The 22670-nt window shown below is 40.8% G+C and overlaps 1 protein-coding gene across 2 annotated transcripts; it reads left to right on the forward strand.

Annotated features, from left to right (window-relative positions):
* Nucleotides 1–736: 736 nt before the first annotated feature.
* ARSI (arylsulfatase family member I) lies at nucleotides 737–15318 on the forward strand. Of its 2 annotated transcripts, none has more exons than XM_026685341.2 (2): nucleotides 737–1508; nucleotides 7405–15318. In XM_026685341.2, the coding sequence occupies exons 1-2, from the start codon at nucleotides 1186–1188 to the stop codon at nucleotides 8801–8803; spliced, it is 1722 nt and encodes a 573-aa protein (XP_026541126.1). In that variant the 5' UTR covers nucleotides 737–1185; the 3' UTR covers nucleotides 8804–15318. The 2 variants fall into 2 exon arrangements, with proteins under 2 accessions (XP_026541126.1, XP_087811300.1); XM_087955174.1 differs by lacking the exon at nucleotides 737–1508 and adding an exon at nucleotides 1567–1697.
* Nucleotides 15319–22670: the final 7352 nt, after the last annotated feature.

Genomic DNA, 22670 nt, shown 5'->3' on the forward strand with positions numbered 1-22670 from the left:
CTTCTGTAACACTGTCCATACAACTGGATCAGACTGCATGTTCACAGAGTCAGGGGGAGTCCAAATTTGGTTAGGACGAGACCTCACTACTTTTTACTGTACAAGATGAAGGACTGACTCCTGGATCTACTGGACTGGAGAGACGGGTAGAGAACTCGTCTTAGGACCCAGGAAGCGGCAGACATCTCACCGGCCGGTTCCCTGGGAATCAATGAAAGGAGTGGAGTTCTTCAGAACCTTTATTTATTTAATTAATTATTTAATTATTTCATTCATTCATTCATTCATTTATTATTTATTTATTTATTTATATCTATTGCTCACAGGATAATAGGTATAAGTAAAAACATAGTTATGAATACATGGATACATATAAGAAAAAATAAAAAATAAAAGAAACAATAGGACAGGGACGGTAGACACGTTGGTGCGCTCATGCACGCCCCCTACAGGCCTCTTAGGAAAGGGGATTCCCCCCCCCCTTCCCCGCAGATGTTGTACAACTTCTCACATTTCCCCCCCTCGGTTTCTCTCTGAAGGGACATTTTTCTCCCTGGCTGCGTTGCCCCCCCATATTTCCAAACAAGCATCCGGGACTGGGATGGGGTGGAAGTTTGACATACTTGGAGGACGGAGCTGGTAGGGCGGGCGGGGCGGAGAGGTGGCGCGCGCGGGGGGGTGGGGAATCCGAAGAAGAAACGTGGTGGGGAAGGGAAGCCACCGAGGGAGGGGTGAGGCAACATGACATGCCGCTCCTGGCTCAGACTTTCCGTCGGGACGGGGCGTAAAGATAAGGGAAGCCCAGTCCCGCCGCCCAGGAGGGAGGAGGGGACTCGGCGGCGATGGAGCTGAACTTGGGCGCGAGTTTCGGGAGAAGTTTTTAGACTTGGGCAAAAGGTCTGGCGCTGACAGCCCGCAAAACCTGGCGGGAATGCCGCCTCTCCCTTCCCCTTTCCTCTCTCCCTCGACGCCGCAGCCTCTGCTCCGGAATCGAGCCGCCGCGACGAATCCCATCCCTGAGGCGTTTCCCGCGGGCGATTTTAACGAGCTCGGCCGCTCTTCCGCTCGGCTTGAGCGAGGGGAGCCCCGCTGGCCGAGACGGGCGGCCGGGCGAGATTTGCCCCATTGGCGGGAGATGCCGACAGCTTAAGCGCCTCTCGTCCAGTCTTAGGGGCTCGGTCCAGCATGGCCGTCTATTCCTTGACTGGCTTCTCCCTGGTCAGCCTGCTGAGCTTCGGCTACTTATCCTGGGACTGGATGAAGCCCGATCTGGGGGCTGAGGTTTCGGGGGACCCGGCGGGGAAACCTCGCCTCCCGCCTGCTTTCTCCAGGCCTCCCCACATCGTTTTCATTCTGACCGACGACCAGGGCTATCACGATGTGGGCTACCACGGCTCGGACATCCAGACTCCGACGCTGGATAGGTTGGCTGCCGAAGGGGTTAAGCTGGAGAATTACTACATCCAGCCCATCTGCACGCCTTCCAGGAGTCAGCTTATCACGGGAAGGTAAGGAGGGGCAGAAGCGCCTCTTTCACGCCACTCGATCCACCCGGTCCACGGGGCTGGGTGGGGGGACCGGACGGGAGAAGCAACTCCCTGGCAGATGCAGGCGCCAAAGGGAAAAGAAAAGCCCCAGGTGGCTTCTGGAGAGGAAGCCCATGAACTTCAGCCAAGGCCGTTCCGCCGGATAAACTTGTATAAGTTTACTTTCAAATAATCATAATCATAATCATAAAAAAAGAGGGACAGGGTGAATAACCTAATTGGGAAAAGCGAAAGAAAGATAAAGAAAGACATAACCGCGCTATTTTTAAAGAGAGAATGTGGTTGTTCAGGATTCAAAATTAAAGTGTTAAAGAGCGGAATATTTGCAAGCCTTTTTGGAGGGCAATAATGTTAAATGGATTTTACTGTATTAGAGCTTCAAAGCTGGGCTAAATTAATGTGCAGACAGTAGGGATGAGGCATAATGATGAGTAATAATAATGAGTAAAAACGGTAAATGGATTTCGCTGCATTAGTTAAATCAGAAGGGTGTTGATGCGCAAACAGTAATAATGAAGCATAGTGAGTAATATGAAATATTGGCTGTATTTCATAGGATTAGGCTTTTAAAACATAAGAGTACTGGTGTACAGACAGTGTTACTCAATGGATGGGCATCACTTTTCAGTTCAGACAACTTTCCCTTCAGAGAGAAGCCAGTTTGTCTTGAGAAAAGTTACCTTACATTGTTTGCTCCTTATTTATATGGAAATAATATTACTGATCTCCCGTACCAGGTTACCATTAAGATTCACGCCACATACCATTAAAACTTGTACTAGTATATACAATTAAAACTTATATATACAATTAAAATGCAGTTATAGAATGGATTATGATGAGGACAGAAACAGCAGCATTTGGAGAATCAACAGGATTTCATCAGTCTTTCAGATCATTACTCGCTAACATTAATGCAAGAAATTCATTTACTTTGTTAGCAATGAAGGCGATTTAACATCCCTTTTAAAAAAACAGTCTGGCTTGAGATTAACAATGTACGTATCCATGATAATAACATTGGACTAGATAGGCCGCTGAAAAGTTAGTCAAAACCTAAAGCAAAAGTTTTCTTTTGAGTTACTTTATTGGTCCAGTACTGGCAACATTGACCACAAGTCCATTTACAGATTTCATGTAGGAGGTTTCCCCGCTGTACCTCTTGATCCTGGGGATTCAAGCATCCTTGGCATATAAAATATAGGATGAACCATATAGAGGGAAGAAAGGGGGAAGAAAGACATTTTGCTTTCTAAAACCCAGAATAATCTATTTTTCCTTAGCAAACTGAAGCATATCAGACAGAGAGGATATCATGAAAATTTCCGCCAAAACATTGCATGAACTGTGCTTTTTGCTTTGCTGCTACAATTATCCTACCAATAGTGCTACAGTCCAGTTCTACATATTCGTCAAATACCAAAATGAACATTTTTGGGTGGAAACTCTGTATTGGACAGATCTTTATGTTTTGACAGATTTTCAGTGGCTTGCTCTGCTGTCCATGAGCCAGAAATAAAAAAAAAAAACTTGCCTTATTTTCATCATCCAAGCATCTGTCAGACATAAAACATGCTTAATTTCCCACAGCTACTCATTCCAAATCAACAGTGTATGTGGTGTGTGTGTGTGTTTGTGTGTGTGTGTGTGTTGGGATGGGGCAGGTGGACAGATTCAGAGCCAACTGTAATTATTCCTGAGAAAAGGGGGGAAAAGTTTGGGGATTGGAGAATTATGGGATGGCTAGTCTTTTCTAAGACTCACTGCGAAACATTTGACTTTTCCTAAGACACTTCTAGAAAGGTAGACATCTGCTTTGTGGCTAGCTAAACTATCTCCATTTACTTTTCTATCCAATTTCAGAGTGCCATTACCTGCATGCGTATCACAAGACATTCAATTTAACAATGAGGCAAAAGCATGTGGATTTATTCCATAAATATTTTGAACTGGAGGGAAAGTAATAGATATTGAGTACCGCTGTAGTTTATGGAAGACTCAGATTTTTATGCATTGGAGCTTTACTACCTGGTAACTGGAGGCCCTATCGCATGAATAAGGTGATACGCCTCCAGTGTATGAATGTTTATACCATAACAAATCTGGAAGTGTTTAAGGTCCTAACATTTTCCCACTATGACACAAAATTAAATAAAATGACTTCCAAAATAAATATTACAGTGGATTTCAAAAATCCTATACTGGATTGCAGATTTAATTATGTCCCTGAAATCCACATACCGGATTGCAGATTTAATTATGGGAATAAGCCTTTTGGGCTTCATTTCTGGGCAATTATGAATGTGATTTCACTCTATGGGTTGCACAGTCCAACTTTTTTATAGAAAAAATAAGGCATTCCTTCCCTTGCAGAAAACTCTAGCGATTTTGCCCCAATTTGCCTCAGTTTTAAAAGGACTAAGTCCTTTGAAGTTGATAAATAAATGTTTTCGGAAAAAAAAGCAAGTCTATATGAAACATTAATTCTTGCTGAATTGATCCCTTGTGGAGGGAGATCAACAACAAACAGCTTAGTTTAGCAACCGTTTTCATTTATAACCTTTGCAGGTCTGTAAAGCAAAAGAAAACTGAAATAAGATAAACACAGTCATTGTTTTACTTAGTGATCTTTTCACACGATGACGGTTGCCAGCCCCAATTGTAGTCATTAAATGAAGACGGCCTACAACAATTCATTTGGAGGCCATTCAAAGTTACAATGGCCCTGAAAAAAAGTGAATTATGACCATTTTTCATACTTACGACCGTTGCAGCATCCCCATGGTCACGTGATCAAAATTCAGTTGCTTGGCAACTGATTTGTATTTAGGATTGTTGCAGTGTCCTTGGGTCACGTGATCACCTTTTGCGACCTTCTGACCAGCAAAATTAATGGTTCACTTAACAAATGGTTCACTTAACAATGTAACCACCGCAGTGATTCACTTAACAACTGTGGCAAGGGAGGTTGTAAAATGGGGCAAAAATTCACTCAACAACTTCTCGCTTCGCGACAGAAATGTTGGGCTCTATTGTGGTCGTAGGTCAAGGACTCCCTGCAACATCTGTATTTAAATACGAATCGTTGTGAATCTTGAAAAGAAAAACCATTCAAATTTTAACTTTTGACTTTCTAAAAAGTATTGATTGTGATTCTGAATTTGTCAGAAGTATTGATGCAAAAAGCCTTCCTGGCAGATGCTACCTAATCAGCACCATTGAAGGTCTTAATATGCTTTCCCTACATTAGTCGTGGCAGAGGCGATAGACTGCAAAGAAGCTGTTCTCCTCGGTGTGTTGCCTCATAACAAGCTTATGCCGGTTTTTTTGCTTGCCATCCAAAACATATCTAATTATTCTCATCTGGAAAAAAAAAAGATTGCATTGTGCAGAATTTGTAATATCAAATTAATTACATAACATGTAAAACTCACTTGGCCTTGTGTTACACACAATGGATCAGATATATTTACAGATAAAGATGGTCCTTGACTTACGTCCATTTGTTCAGCGCTCATTCAAAGTTACAACAGTGCTGAACAAAAAGATTTGGGCCATTGCAGCACTGCTGTGGTCACATGACCAAGATCTGGGCACTGGGGTACTTAAGTTCACAATTACTGGATCAAGGCAGTCACGGTCACACAATCACCTTCTTTGCCAGCTTCCCACAAGCAAAATCAATGGGGAAGTTGGCAGGGAGGATTACTCAAGTATGTCACTCCTGCTTATTCCCTGCCTGTAGCATTCTTCCACCTCTTGCAGCTTGTTATGGCTATCCCAGGCCTTCCTACAACTCATGTGTGGTCTGTGCTGGCCTTCCCAACTTCCCCAACTCATGCGTGGCCTGCACCGGTCCTCCCACGCCCTCCCCAGCCAACTTCCCGTGGGACTGTACTTTATCTGCGACTCGCACCTCTTCCTGCTGAATGTCTTGCAGGTTATGATGGCAACTGAAATCACCCAGGACTGATGTTGATGAGCAATGAGGTCACATGGTGTTGCACTTATGACCATTTTACTTTGCTGTCATAGCCTGAGTACAACTGGTAGTGTCATGGATAGACATATATCAGGGAATCCTGCAGTATGCAGGGGATTGGACTTGATGACCTCTTAGGTGTCCTCCGATTCTGTGATTCTGTGACATTCAAGATGTATCTGAGGAAACTGCGGTCCTGATTCCTGAGTGTAAACTTGCTACAGATTTTTTTTCAGGTCAGTTTTTTTTACATCAGATTTGCACCATTTTGAAAGGTTATGAATATCTTCCAGAAATTAAGTTGGAATTGCATTTATGTTCACTGCAATTTTATGCTTTGGATCTATACTCACAAGAAAATCATCCAGAAAGTATTATATAATGGACTGATCTTTGTTTTTGTACCATTATTTGCTACTGTTACTTTTACCCTCTCTGGCTTGAATCTCAGCACATGATTAACCTTTTCAATTGGAGGTAAAGGTGGAAATAGGAGTGGGGAGCAAATATGAAGAAATAAATGAAAAGCAATAGGGCCTAAAGTAGTCCCGGAAAGCATTGGAATTTAGCAATATTCTATGTTTCCTTTAAAAATGTGTGTATTTTGGAGGCTTCCAGAGAAGAAAGGGCAAACTTGGTGGTTGTTTATGGCTCCGTTAAAAAAGGAGCCCACAACCACAGTGGAATGAAGAAACGGTGAGAAGACTGGCTCTTCGTAATTCCTCTGGACAAGGAGAACACTTGAGCTTCTGTTATTTGTCCCAGCTCCTGCCAACTTAGCAATTCAAAAGCATGCAAATACAAGTAAGATAAAAAGGTGGGAAGGTAACAGCATTCCATGCACCTTGGCGTACTGTCATACTGACTATATGACCATGGAAATATCTTAGGACAGGGGTCTTCAAACTTGACAGCTTTAAGACTTGTGGACTTCAACTCCTAGAATTCCTCCTCCAGTCATGTTAGCTCAGGAATTCTGGGAGTTGAAGTCCACAAGTCTTAAACTTGCCAAGTTTGAAGGCCCTTGTCTTGGACAATGCTGGCTCCCTGAAATGAGCATTGCCCCCTAGAGTCGGACACAAGTAGATAGGGGAAACTTTTAACTTTAAAAGGGATATACAAACAACTCACTATATAAAGAACAACAAAAAAGAGATCTGGATAACTTTCCTATATTGGATTTACAATAGAGACTTATTAAAGCTTTGAAGAATTTTGTGGGAAGAGAGAGAAAAAAATAAAAATAAAATTTTAGGGCATTGTTTTAAAAGGATTAAAGATTGGGATTGTTAAAATTAAAAGGAATATAAAGTTAGTTTATTTGATCAAGGTTAAAACAGATATGTTGCTTCTGGTAATCTTGAATGGACCATCTCTGACATTAGGACTGAAATGGCAAGACTTTAAGGATCTTTTTATAGATAAGAAAATGAAAAATGGGAAGAAGAGATCATTTTGTATTTTAAAAGAAGGTGATAAGTTACTAAAATTGTGTATACTTGTTGTGATGTCAATATGTGTATGTATGTATATATATATGTGTGTGTGTGAGTGTATTTACTATGTTCTTATTTTTCATTTTTACTTTTCTTTCTATTTTTCTTTTTTGCACTATTTTCTATTCTTTTTAAAGTTTAAAGCTTTTTAACTCTAGTGTTTAATAAAATTACTATAAAAAAACAAAAATGTGTTTATGCTACATACATGTATACAAGTGAACAGCTTGGATTCTTTGAAACAATGGCATACAGCTTTTGGAAGGAATCCGGGTATAGTAATGTTCTATTGGAGAAACCTGTTACTGTAGGTTCACGAGAGGTGGAAATATTGTAATTTAAGATGATGTCTTTGCTTTCTTTCTCTTTCTCTTCCTAGGTACCAGATCCACACAGGTCTTCAGCACTCAATCATCCGTCCCCGACAGCCAAACTGCTTGCCTCTGAACCGGATCACTCTCCCACAGAAGCTGCGGGAAGCTGGCTATTCTACCCACATGGTTGGCAAATGGCACTTAGGCTTTTATCGTAAAGAATGCTTGCCAACCCGCAGGGGCTTTGATACCTTCCTGGGCTCACTGACAGGAAATGTGGATTATTATACATATGACAACTGTGACGGGCCAGGAGTATGCGGGTATGACCTTCACGATGGGGAAAATGTAGCCTGGGAACAAAGTGGCAAGTATTCCACGTTCCTTTACACCCAGCGAGTCAGAAAAATTTTGGCAACCCACAACCCCAAGGAGCCTCTCTTCATCTACGTAGCATTCCAGGCAGTGCATACCCCTTTGCAGTCCCCAAAGGAATACATCTATCGCTATCGCTCCATGGGCAACGTTGCCCGCCGCAAATATGCTGCCATGGTCACATGCATGGATGAAGCCGTGAAGAATATCACCTGGACCCTGAAGAAATACGGCTACTATGACAACAGCGTTATTGTTTTCTCTACAGATAATGGAGGGCAGACATTCTCTGGGGGAAGCAACTGGCCCTTGCGAGGCCGCAAAGGAACATATTGGGAGGGAGGAGTGCGTGGCATTGGATTTGTCCACAGTCCACTGATTAAACGCAAGCGAAGGACCAGCAGGGCCCTCATCCACATAACTGACTGGTACCCAACCTTAGTGACTTTGGCTGGGGGCAATGTGTCTGAAGCAGATGGCTTGGATGGCTATAATGTGTGGCCAGCTATCAGTGAGGGCAAAGAATCACCCCGGACTGAAATCCTGCACAACATCGACCCTTTGTATAATCATGCCAAATATGGCTCTTTAGAGAATGGTTTTGGCATCTGGAATACAGCAGTACAGGCCTCTTTACGGGTGGGAGACTGGAAACTTCTTACTGGAGATCCTGGCTACAGTGACTGGATCCCACCACAGACTCTGACCAACTTCCCAGGGAGTTGGTGGAACTTAGAGCGCCTGACAGATGGGATACGGCAGTCTGTCTGGCTTTTCAACATCACAGCTGATCCATACGAGCGCTATGATCTGTCAGACCAGCATCCTGATGTGGTCAAGGCTCTGCTTCTTAGGCTGGTTCATTACAACCAGACAGCCATCCCTGTCAAATATCCTGCGGCAAACCCACGAGCTCACCCTGACTTCAATGGTGGCGCCTGGGGACCTTGGGCCACAGAAGAGGATGAAAGATGGGAAGTAGGGCGTGGAAAGCCAAAAAACAAAAAGAGGAAAAAGAAGTGCAAGATTTGTAAGCTACGCTCCTTCTTCAAAAAGTTGAACACCAGACTGATGTCAAACCGCATCTGAGATGGGGCAGGCTGGGTTCTTGCCAAAAGTCAGGTTGGAAGAGGGCTGTCCCAAATAAATGGAAGTAGGGGGGGGGAGATCAGTGGAGTATTCTCCTTTCTGTTCAACTTGGAGTGAAGTGAGTGGACTATCAGCTCTTCTTCCCCTATTGTGAGGTAGGGATAACCAACTCTGCCTATCCATCCCACTTCATCTTTTCCCCAATTTCAGCACCAACATTGCTGATTCTGGGCAGACTTTGCAACCGCTATTTGACATAGTCCCTTCCTTTTAAATGTTATGACATGAGATGGTACTCAATGTGCAATTAGTCATTCTAGTAGGTTGCAGCAAAGATACTTAAACTATGCCATTCAGGAACTAGTGGGAAGGATATACATTCTCCTTATTTAACCAAAGATGAAATTGCTCTTTACCCAAGGAAAGAATCGCTTAAGGATGAAATTGTTCTGTATTTGCTATTGACTCATGGAATGCTGACCATAAATAATCATATATAACATTGTTGCTCTCAGAAAGCAATTGCGGATTCTTCTCTCCTTGGAGACTGTAGTTGCCTCCTGATCACTTTAGTGCCTGTGGGTACAGAAGACCTGGGACAATTATTTTTATCAGAGTTAAAATGCAGATTTGATGTGGTGCAATTTCCCCCCACCCCCTGAATATGTATAAAGCCAAACATCTTGTATATGTGGGCAGGGGCATCAGTAAAGGCTGTGTGAATGTTGCTTGAGCTAAGAGCATAATGGTCTTATATATGCAGAAAGAGTTGATAAGAGCTGAATTTTACATTGATTGACAGATCTCTTTACTTCCGCTGAATGACTGCTCTTATATAGTTTTTTCACAATGCATATTTTCTTCTCTGAAATTTTAAGTGTACTGCAGATGAGCACTTGTTCATCTATAGATCTATTCAAATACAGAAGAATAATTGCAAGTTGCTTCCATATGTCAATTTGTATGTAAATCAAACTATGCAAATACTTATGATTAGCTCACAAATAGTTAAAATCTTACTGTTTGGGGAGCAGATGCTTGAATTTCTTCATAATGGCAGAATTAATTTTTACAAATGTGATGATATCTAGCTGAATTTATTTTTTTAAGAAAAAACTGTTCATTTATCTATTAATGTGAGTTAATCATGGTGATTGGTTGATGCATGGATTGGGGATGTTCTTTCGGGCCAGTATTGGCTCTTAGCAATCACATAGATAATTTTTCATTGATGATCATTGATGATCTATCACCTCTAATGAGTCATGGTGGCGGAGTGGTAAGAATGCAGTATTGCAGGCTAATTCTACCAACTGCCAGAAGCTTGATTCTCACCAGGCTCAAGATTGACTTATCCTTCCATACGTTCCGAGGTCAGTAAAACGAGAATCCAGATTGTCGGGGGAAATAGAATAGAATAGAATACTTCATTGGCCAAGTGTGATTGGACACACAAGGAATTTGTCTTGGTGTCAATACTTTCAGTATACATAAAGAAAAGGTACATTCGTTAATATGTTAAACCACTTAGGGAGGGCTGTAAAGCACTGTGAAGCAGTATATAAGTCTAAGCGCTAGTGCTATTGCTATTCCTAAAGTGGTCCTTCAGGTCTTCAAATGGCGCATACAATCATTCTCTTCTCTTTCTTACCACCTTTTCCAGCATCAGAGCCTTTTCAGATAAATAAGTCTTCACATAATGTGTCCAAAGTAGGATATTTTGAACCTGGTCCTTTGAGCTCCAAGTGAGAAGTTGGGATTGATTTGCTCACTAATCTATTTGTTTTCTTGGCTGCCTTGAAGTAATTTCTCTGGAGTCTTCTCCAAAACCAAACTTTAAGAGGCTCAATACTCTTCTGATCCTGCTTCTTCAAAGTACAACTTTTTCTTTCATAGATTGTGACAGAGAATTGCATGGAATATTCTGATCTTTGAAGGTGTAGATACATCAGAGCATCTGGATACCTTTTCCAAAGTCTTCAGGGCCATTCTGCCAAGTGCTAACGGGGAACATATTTCCTAATAGCTGGTTCTTATAGTGTGGATGGTTGATCCTAAAAGGAAGAAACTATCTACCATCTCGATATTTTAGGTTACGATTATTACATTAAATCTTCATATTCAAACCATAAAACAAAGGGTTGAAGATAAAGATGAATGGTTTAGAAATTTCCAGTGGCATCTGGCTGGCCCCTGAGAGGACACAGAGACTGAATGAAGCTGATTGCTGGTCTGCTGTCCAGCAGATTTTTTTAAAACCATCTTATATTTTAGTTATGCTGACACTTGCTTTGTTTATTAAGCTTCTGATCTCAAAGAAGAAGAAGAAGAAGAATTTAGCAATCTGGAAAAATTAGGATATTTGGTTCTTAGGCAAGTCTGAAAAAAGAAAGTTTGGCTTCCTTAAAATATTCATTTCAATGAATCAACTCCTTAAAGTAGTTGTACCTTTTTTAAAGGCTCAGGCAGAGGTCTTGGGCGACAGGAACTACTTTGAGGCATTGCAGAGAGGGGTTATGCTTTCACGTGGTCCAAAACACTTCTTCTGAGTCACTTTCAAAGAGTGCTCAGCCCTAAATATTATGTATTACCCTCAGTCTCTGAGGCAATATGTGTCTTTGAATACCAATTGACATGGAATATGAGAGTTTGGTGATGCTTGAAGGAATTCCATGGGTATTTGTTGGGTCACTGCAGGAGCAAGATTCTGGTTTGCATTTTCTAAGATCCATTATGCATTTGCCTGGAACTATATATTTTTTTCCCCTTCCTCTCTTCCTGTCTACCTTGCCAAACACAGGACTAAGCTTGTGAAAGTTGCTTTTAAAGAGAATATTTTTTCCAGAGTCTGGTGCTAAACTCTATTTCTCTTCTCTTTTCTGGACTAGTGCCTTTCCCTTTTAAATGCTAGGCAGTGTTGCTTGCCTGGGGCTTCCTTGGGGCAGAGATGCTGAAGGATTGTAGGCAGACTCATATAGACACAATCTGATAAGCAGTGAAATGCTGATCTTCAATTAGACTGGTCTTGACTTTCCAGCCTCACTAAGAAGAGGATGATATCTCTGGCTTGTAGGAAGCCCCTGAAGTGTTCCTGCAAAGTGACAATGGTTGCCTGGATCACACAATTTCCTTTTGGTGTTTTGTGGAAACAGTTCCCGTATGTATACCATCAAAGAGGATACTATCCAAAAAGAGGGCAAACAACTCTAAAATCAGTTAACCATAGAAGCCTGATTTTATTTACGCTTACATAACGCGTTTTACATTTTCTCCCCACAGGTTTTAGTTGGTACAGTGTGTGTGTAGGCGAAAGCCCTGCTGTGAATTTTAAAAAAAATGTTATTTTTGTCCCTAGAGAATGAACCCTTTTAGAACTTGTCAACTCATTGATGAGCTGTGTGAGGCTCTTTTTCTTCCATGTCACTAAAATCTGTGACAGTTGGCAGGGCTCAGACTACCCAAGTATACAATGTACTCCTTTTCATAGTACCCTGGAGATCTGTTTGTGCCTTCTGAACAAAGTGTAATTTGCACCACAGGGCTACTTATGGTCCTCCCAGAATGATAGCTTAACGTATTCATGGGTTAAGGAGAAGGGGGAGAAGGAGAAGGAGTGTTGCAATTGTTTCCGAGAAGTGGCTAAGGTACAATGAGTCTAATTTATCATGTCAGAGGCATTTCTAAAGAATTGTCCCTGTTTGCCCATGAAGTAGGTCACTTCTCCAAAACCAGAAAGAACAAAGAATGGATAGAGTTGACTGCTAATTCAGTGCTGAATTAGCATTACTTTATTCTTCTGAACAGTCCTGGTAGAGGAAGGGAGGACAATGACATTTACGTGTTTTTAAAAGTCAGAGAGATGGAATGGAGAAATGGTTGGTGAAAATGATGGAATTTGTTCAGATGGCCAAACTGACTTTCTTGATCAGAGAAAAGACAATACCTACAAGTATTACATACTGGAAACCCCTTATAGGCTCCTTGTATGAAACAGGGGGGGAAAAACCCTTATGATTTATGGTAAACTTATAGTTGTACTTGTAAGTGCTATAAAGAAAATTGGAAATTACTTCTTGTATCATGTTTCTTTTCTATTTTTTAAAAATTTTTCTTTCTTGCATTTTTGGCTTTGTCTTTGATTTCTTCCTCCTCCTCCGTATTTTATATTAGTTTTAATGAGTTTTTATTTTCTTTTTAAAAATCTTTAACGAAATTATATTAAGAAAAATGCCCAGGAGATGCTAAAATGCATTTGGTGCTTATATAAACATGCTGGCAAATGCCCACTTTTAAACAGTTACTTCCATTTAGTCATTGTAGGAGGAGAACCGTGTTAGTCTACGGGGGCAAAAAATCAGAAGGCGTCTGGTAACATCTTTTCTGACTAACAAAACTTCATCATATGCATGTAATATTATTTTACTGCATTTAGTAAAAAAAACAATAATAAAGAATAAACCATAGGCAGAGTTAAGGAGCTTTATATACTGACTTGATTACATGCAATCAGGCCAATATTGGCTCTAAAGTACCGCAAAGATTTTTCTCCATGATGATCTGTTCCAAATCTGATCTTTCAGGTTTTGAACCAAAGGTGCACTTATTGCCATTTTAAGTGCGCCCATCCACTTTGCTACTAGTCATCTTTCCATCCACCTTTCCCAGCATTAGTGCTTTCTTCAGAAAGCTAGATCTTCCCATAATGTGTCCAGATTAGGAGACTATGAAGCTGAATATTTGGACCTCAAGTGAAACCTCCATTTTAAAAAGCTATAAATGATGCCGTGTTTTTTTTTTACACAAAAGATCCTGGAACATTCTGGACTTAATTCTGAGGATCCCCCAGGATCTCCCAAGTGAGAAAATATACATTATTTTTCCAATTACATTGAAAACCAAAGTCTTTATGTGTTTTGATTTGAAACTTTGAGACAGTTTGGATCAACAAAAAATGGTTTATTTCTTAATTTAGGGCAATGATAAAATTGTTCTTTGGAGAGGAAGGCTTAAAGGCTTGAAAATCAGATAATGAACCATGGGATCATTTTAATGCCAGCTCTGAATATGTTAACTCTATTTACCCAGTAGCTCAATTATTATCCATTGCCACTTTCAATGTGGAAATTGCGTGAGATTAGAAGAAACACCCTGACCTGCAAAATGCACACATAGTGACAGTTGGAACTTTGGAAACGTCCGAGTGTTTCACTGACTGGCATGAAAGGTCAACATGTTTCACTTTGAACACAGGGAAGAATATTCCTATCTCATCTGGCTCTTGCACCCCACCTGAACTGTGGAATAGAGAGGCTGTCTAATATTTCTCTCTTGGCAAGCGTGGTTCCAAACGATGCTGCTCCTACAACATCTCCATGCTGTAGGAACATCTGCCAAGAGAAGGAAAACCATTCTTTTACTATGGTTCAGAAACTAAATGTATTACAATTCAATATGTCAAGCAGCCCAACCCAGAGGTCTCAGACAGGATGTGTTCTGGCTAATGAGCAGCATCAGATTTGGGCCTGAATGCATGCAAAGAGGATGCCCGATCTAAATGCAGCTGTCTCTCCTAAGTGGAGCCCCGTATCTAATAGCTCCCATTAAACCGCCCAGCCTGCTCTGCCTGTCATTCTCTTCAAGCTTGGGAGCTGTGAATACTTGAGAAGTATGAAATTGCCTGAGGGAGCACTCTGAAAGTGGCTGAGTTACCTCCTGCTTGGTGTCAATCCATAAAGGTCACAGCCGGTGAGAAACGGCAATTAAGTTCAAGAACACTTTGTGGATATGCTGGGTGTTCAACGTGAAATGGCTCTTTCTGGTTTTGCAGGATGATTGCCCAGCTACACAGGTGGCATTTTCAGGGCCATAAGACTGTTCTGACTTCCTACTGAGCACAATAATTCTGTGTTTTTCCTCGGCTGTGTCTCCCGCTGCATGTTTCGTGAAGAATTAAAGCCAGTTAATAGCAGTGGCCATGTCCTGGTCCTATCTAGAAAATGACATTACACACCTGAGGTACCTCTACAACTGAACAGGCATTTATTTATACAAGATGGAGATAATGTGCAAATTAATAGATGACATTAAATATGCTGATGTCCACTGTGTTAAAACAAGAATTGTTTCCTGGGTTTGGCTGACATTTCTACCCATAAATGTGTTCAAAGAATGTTATGCATTGTTACATGCAAGATCCTTACATGACAACGAATAACACAAAACTTAAAAGGAATGTGTTTTGAAGGCTTTTGAGATGGGCCAGCTTTTACTTCGTGCCTGCTACTTAGCTGAGCCCCAGTCATTTTAGCCATGCTTTAAACACTGAATTGCCTTTTATTTTAAATGTTAAGAACTGTGAGCGCGCTGGAGGAGAAGGGGCAAAGAGAGGAAAATGCTGAATTATGTGTCACCAGACAAATGATGCAATTTGTGTAGTTGTACCAGACACCATGATGCAAGTATATAATTGATCATTTGTGATCAACTGTGAGCGCGCTGGAGGAGAAGGGGCAAAGAGAGGGAAATGCTGAATTATGTGTCACCAGACAAATGATGCAATTTGTGTAGTTGTACCAGACACCATGATGCAAGTATATAATTGATCATTTGTGATCAACTGTGAGCGCGCTGGAGGAGAAGGGGCAAAGAGAGGGAAATGCTGAATTATGTGTCACCAGACAAATGATGCAATTTGTGTAGTTGTACCAGACACCATGATGCAAGTATATAATTGATCATTTGTGATCAACTGTGAGCGCGCTGGAGGAGAAGGGGCAAAGAGAGGGAAATGCTGAATTATGTGTCACCAGACAAATGATGCAATTTGTGTAGTTGTACCAGACACCATGATGCAAGTATATAATTGATCATTTGTGCAATAATGATACGGTGCACATGTGGCCAAGTTGAAATCAATGTTATTTGTTACAGACACTGATGTTAAAAGCAGCTGTTCCTAATCTGGCACCTCTTGGTAGGTTAACAGCCAGGACTCCAAGTTGGTATGACCAAGAAACAGATAAGGAGGGCCACACAAGACTTTGCCTCCTCTTATCAAACTATCTCCCTATCTAGGTCATTGTTATCAGCACTAGCTGACCTAATGAACTTCTCTCCAGAGATCATGGATACAACTCTCTAAATATTTCTATGACGGTGGATATAAGGCAGAGATCTCGTTTCTAATTTCCCATTCTGCAAGAAAGAAGTGGGAATGAATAGGGAAGGAGTGCTCCCAATCTCTCTACACATGTCAGTATTCAGACATTTGGTTTGGAAATGCACAAGCAAGGAAAGAAAAGATTCTCAGAAGACGTGATTTACTTCTCTTGCCTGAAACCATGGCATCTTGGTATCCTAGTTGGATTGCTGTAAAATAATTATAATTTATACTGTATCAAATAACATAAACTTATCCAATTCTATAGATATGATCACTCATCATCTAGAGCAGTGGTCCCCAACCTTTTTTTCGCCCCGCACCCCTAAAGAAATTTCACTCGAACCTCGCACCCCCTGAAATTTAGACTTTAGGAACTACTGAACGCGTTAAATATATGGTAGGATTGAATCTTTTCAGCTATGTATGTGACGGCCACTAAATAACGATACTTAACTCTAAAATGAAAACAAAGTTAATCCATTGCATAATAAATAAAAATGCCAACATATAGCCAATATCCTATTATTTACCTGGACTTTTCTCGCACCCCCTGGAATATCGTCTTGCACCCCCAGATCTGGAAGAGTCTAGACCAGGGCTGGGAACCCCTGATCTAGAGAGTCTAGACCAGGGCTGTCAATCCAGCAGGCCAGATCATCACGTGCTGACCATGCCCACACCCAGTTTAGCAAAGGGGGAAAATGTCCTGATATGTCATGTGACGCCACCATGACGACATGAGTTTGACATCTCTGGTTTAGACAATGCATTGGAGGAGGAAGAAGCATCAGCAGCTTGCCTTTCAAAGTACTGGATTTTGAGTCGAGTGGGGTGCTTAAAGTTGTTGCAGAGAACCCAGCATTTGGGATATGCTCCTTCAGAGTGATTGCTTTAATATGCTTTTTGTAGGAACTCACTGCTAGGCAGCGCTCAGTATGATTACCTCTTAACAATTTAGTTTTCTTTTCACTACCATCAAGAGAGACTTCTCTGTACTTCCCAAGCAAGAGATGATAATGTGTTTGTATGCTAGAAGTTTACAAATTGGGACATCTAGTGACTGTTTGGATTTTTGCAGCCCGGATGTGATAAATTTAATATCAATAAAACGTGCTTCAGAATGACATGGTGTGTATGAGAGACAGAGAAACAGACAAGAGTGTGAGAGATTTCAATGTTCATATTCCATATTAAGGGCTGATGGACCCCCTTCTGTATCTTACAAAGTCTTGATTGCAGCTGACATACAGAAGCTGTATATCGCACCCAGAGCATTTGAAAGTGGAAGAGCAAACAGTTAATATTTGGGTCTGTGTTAAAATGCATTTTTCAGGCTGAGAAAATAATTATTACTACTCAGCACAACGGCATCTTTATTTGCCAGATCTGTCAACTCATTCTTATACATATAGCAGACCCTCTTTTTAGGATAGTAGACATCTTCATTGGGTCTCTTTAGTGAAGGCTGCAATGCCCCCTAGTGAGTTTGTGCAAGAAATGGTTGCCCCTTTTTGCACATGGTTGGAGTTTTTCAGCTCCTGGCTTTGCCCCAGAGCATTCCAAGACCTCCTGTGTAAATCACATAGCACTGCAGTCCTGAAATCTTCAAAGGCTTTTGTGCTCTCGGTGTAAGAGCCATCGACCAAACCTCATCCCACCACAGATGTGGCAACATTGAATGAAGTTTCTTTTCCTGCTTCTTGCCTGGATCCTCCTTCAAGCGGTTACTAGAAGGCCCAGTGAGGGCTGGAGAAGAAAAGAGGCAATGTCTCCTTTCAGCCAAACTTGACGCTGATGACTTCGCAGCTGCGCTTGTCTGGTTCACTTGGCAACCTCACAAGACAAGGTTGCATTTTGTCTTCTGGGATGTTCTTTCTACTTCCCGATTCTACCCTTCAGCTAGGGGATTTTCTACCGGGACACCTTTTTAAGTACCAACCAACTACTTACCTTTACCAGATCATCTGCATCAACCTAGATAACTGGGCATCTCCATTTTAAAATAAGCCTTGGGCTGATAAGGCTGGACTACCCTTTGGCAATCCAGTGTGCATTTTCCTCCTCAGGTAGTTTGGATGGCAAGGGATGTAATCGGGCACAACCAAATTGGGGACAGCTGGTGTAGACAATCCTAAACTTGCAGGACCCATGATCTGACTCAGTATAAATCAGCTTCCTTTAAAAGCCCAGGAATGCTGCCAAAGGGGGGAAAAAAAAGTGACAGTTTGTTCTTAGCCTTCTTCCTAACCCGATTCACCCTGAAACAGACAGCTTGCTGTTCATGCCAGATTGGTCACCAATCCCCCAATCACTCCTGCAATGGGGGAAATGAGTACACAGTTCCTTCTGGGAAAGTAGTAGCAACCAGAGATGGTAGAATCTGGGATTGTTAAGGGAGATGATTCAAAAGAATTGTTGGCAGAGAGAAATAGTCTATTCTCTAGAAGCTCCTCTAGAATTGCTAATGAACTCTGGATTGCAAATACAACTTTATTATAGAATTATCTTGATTATTTTCATTTGGCATAATCTGGATAAATTGTTTCATTTTCATAGATTAGCAAAACATGGCTAAGAGTTAACAACACGGATAATGCAAAACTGTGATATAAACATAAACTAGATGAGGATATAATAACTTATAGCACCATAAACCAAACCAAGGAAGCATACACTCAGGGTACAATCTTACCAGCATGACAACAAACTCCAAAGCTTTCAGAATTATGCCCATTAGGTTTTATTGAATTGATCCTCAAGTGCAATAAATTGAATTAAAGCCTTCTGTATTTTTAAGTCTCACTGATTTCAATGTGGAGACACCTAATTCTTCCAGACAAATTAGACCCTCCAGATCTGCACTGTAAAAATCCAGCTAACCATTAGATCTTGGTCATCCAGGTTTTGAAACCCAGGTCTAAAAGCCACATAGAAGTCAATGCAACACCAAAGTAAACTCCACTGATTTTCTTGTATCTTTAAAATAACGGTTTTAAAAATATCCAGATAAATTATCTTATTCAGACAAGTTTGACCATGTGGTTTGGAGGAGATTAAAACCACTGCCCATATACTGCTGTTCTGCAATTTTTACAGGGACATAAGAAATTATCTTATTTCATATCTTTAAAAAATATCTAGGACAAATAGACTTTTGATATATAAATGTTCTATTTTCTGATTCTAAAGCTACCATTACCAATATTGTGGCTAAATTCTGTATTGATGCAATTAAAATATACCTTCAAATCCTACAGCCTTCATTATTATACTTGTGTAATCTTTTATCATTTTATTTCTTTGTAACAGAGGTCATGGCTGCCATTATAATGATGACAAAGACAAAGCATCTAAAATAAATGCAGTGTAATATTAGTAAATTCCTGGTAATCAGTTCCTAAGATGTTTAGTTTTGTAAAACACTTGAAATACAAATGGAAAATCTTGCACAATCTTGAATTTTCAGTTCAAATACATGCTTACAAAATTACACTTGCCAAACTAATGCATGGGTACAACCTAATTTAAATATATAAGTTTCCTTTTTCTCTGAACCCTGCAGGATTGAACAATATTTATAATTAATACAAAGGTAAAAATATATCAACCTGCCCCCACCCCAAAACCTATGGTTAAAACTGAGCTGCAAATTTAGATGTAAACAAATTTGTAGCAAAAGATGCTAATGATTCCAAGGGGACCAGAAATTTAGACTGCTGCAATCAGAAACCCAGGACTACTGAAAAACAGTTTAAAGGGAAAATAAATATTGTAAAGTTGAATCATATTTGACTATCTCCTTAAATAAACAAGGAGTTCTGTAAGGTTCATTACAAACCTGTGTACTACAGCTTTTTTGACAAATGCATAACTCTAAGAGAACATTCAGTAAAATAGCCTGTGATTATGCACTCTTTTAGTAAGTATAAATGTATTTGAGATTAAAGAAAAACAGCAGTTTAACAGCATGCATGTACTGTTGAGACTAAGTGCCAGGTGGAGGCATGACATACCATAATACAGAAATGGCCTTACTTAATTCTACAATGAATTGTAACACATAACAGCAATAGCATCTAGACTGTGCCCATTCAGAATTGTCTGCCTCCATCATTTCTCAAGCTATGAAACTAAGAAAATGAAAACTAAAATTTGACAGTGGCTTGTAATGGTGTATGTCCTCATTTTTGTAGTAATATGATTGTTAAGTTGGGGCAGATTGAAGAGGCAGAACACAGATCTTCAACTAACAGCTCTTTATTCACTCAGTAGATCAGTACAACCCAGCAACTTGCCTGTCTGATAGCTTGCCCTTTTATAGGGAGCTGTCAGATGGCTGCTCAACCAATCAAATTCAACTGTTTTTCCTGCTGTAATGACGGACCTGAGTGAAGCCTTCGTACCTCGGCTTCACTCCCTTATTAGAGTATTCAACAATGATACAGGTAAGTTTCCTGATATAGATAGATTCTGGAGCCACAGCAAAACACGTGTAAAATGCATGGAGTTCAATTCTACTAAGCAGCAGTAATTTCCTCAAAGTAGGGAGATCTGGGAATAAGGGGATTTCCAAAGAAGCTAAGATGCCTTGTTTCACAGGCTTTGCATGGGTGATGCAAAAGGATTGGAACTTGATTGCATACCTTAACATTTTTTATTCTCCACCCCCCGGCCTCCTTCCCCAAAGTAGCAAGCATGCTCATCAAATCTTCCTCCAGAGTCCTTCATTCCACTCAAGTACACGAATGAACCTTCGTTTTGTTTTATTGTCTGTCCACATTTCTAATTGATTCTCTATAGCCCTTTCCATCAAACTGTTAGTTAGCTAGTACCCATAGCTGGCAGAGGCCATCAATATTTTAAAAAATTCTAGCTTTCTCCTTGTTGTAAGCCATAGGAACCAAATCAGACAAGCCTTTTGGGGGCATTGTAACATCCAGGGTAGTGGCTCTCCTCAAATCGGCAGAAAGACAAGGCTTCGTGCTTCCGTGGTAACACAAGGTCCTGTCCTGTATGGCAGCAATGTTCCAGCAGTAATACATATAAAGATATTTCACCTTGCAAGTAATCTCACTGACCATGTAGCTGCCCGTAGGAACTTGATAACATTTAGAGGATGGTGGGAAGGCAAGGCAGGGATTAACTAACAGCTTCTGCTACGAGCATGCCAGGTAATGGCCCAACCTACAGTAAAAATCTAGATGAATAAATATTTCAGGCTGACATCCTCTGTGATTCAGCCTTCTGCTTACACATTATGTAAGAATAACAGGATCATGCCCAGTTAAGTTATCCAAGGCTTTGTCTGGTCAATTTGAATTGCCTCCCTGAAAGTGATTTCCACTTCCACAAAAATCCCTCTATCTTGATAAATTGATGTTATTACAGTAGCTGCAAATCTATCTCTGAAATGTCTAGCAAAGCTAGTCGGCCAGCCCTTCTTAACCTTAAGACTGCTGTTCTTTCCCAGGGCTGATTTCAGAAAGTGTCTTCTAGCTATTGACTCCCAATTTTGAGTCCTCTCCATCGTCTGTGGTAAAGATTCTTGACTGATGGAGAACATGATCCAATACTATCTCCACAACCAATCTTAGGTTTGTTCAACCTTTGGTTTGAAAATCTTTTTTCAGCTCTTAATGTTTATTGAAGGTCCATCTTTAGCTACTTGGCTACTGTAACTTATGTGAAAGCTTTCCATAAATGTCCTCATTTGATAAAAGCAAGTAACAAGTAACAAGAGACAACAGGATCCATCATCAAAAAACATGAAAGTGATGGCATTTAGCACTTTTTCTCTCCTAGACTTCAACAGAAGGCTTCTTCTAGTTATGCCCAGACAAGCAGCAAGAGTCTGCATTGCCTGCTCATATGGTGCAACAGATCACTTTGTTAATGGGAAGCCTGATCTGTCCCTGCTTTTCACAGCCCTTCTGGCATGCTGTGTATGGGTGTGTATGCTTTAGACAAGCCAGCTTTGTTCTAGCTCGTACCTTCTGTTCTCTTTGTCTACTGCTACAACTGCAGCTTCTAACTACTATGAAGATAGTTCATTCTGGTTGGTCATTCTGATGTGCACTAGGATACCAGGGTTTTAAAAAGGAGCTTCTTTGGATTTCTTACCAGTCAATACTCATAAGAACATTGACTGATAGGCACTTCATACAGTCATTTAGGCAAAGTCCACTGATTTCTATTGGGCTCTTAACAAGGCTCCTGAAATAGCTTTAAGACATTCCAGTTCACATCCTAAAGCTTCGGATTCTGATGTCTTCAGTTCATGGCCTCTTGAGTTTCTTTTCTTATAACAGCTCTCCTCCCTCCTGATTTATTTTGTGTTCAGTATGCATCCTTTTTTCTTTGTGCAGGACAAAAGACGCAGCTTGCTGCTTTCTTGTCTTTCTCACTGCTGAGTTGAAGAGCTCTCCACTCCACCCACCAATGGGAAATTGGCTGCCTCCATTTCTAATCACTCTCCTCCTTCAAATGCCTCTGTTCCCAGTCACTGTGTGACAGCTGACTTCCGTCCAAAATAATGGATGACAGAGCCCAAAGGGTTTTACACTCCTTGAGGCTGCTGGCCTTGGACAATATCAAAACAAACGGGAAAGCACTGGGGGTCTTTTGGATGATCAAGTTCAACTGCTATCTACCTTAAGCCTGCAAAAAAGTATTGGCATAAATTGCACTATGGCCTTCCCTCAATCT

Source organism: Notechis scutatus, chromosome 2 (genome assembly GCF_049901735.1).
Source record: "Notechis scutatus isolate UNSWTSFEM ecotype Mainland chromosome 2, rNotScu1.2, whole genome shotgun sequence".
NCBI classification, from domain to species: domain Eukaryota; kingdom Metazoa; phylum Chordata; class Lepidosauria; order Squamata; family Elapidae; genus Notechis; species Notechis scutatus.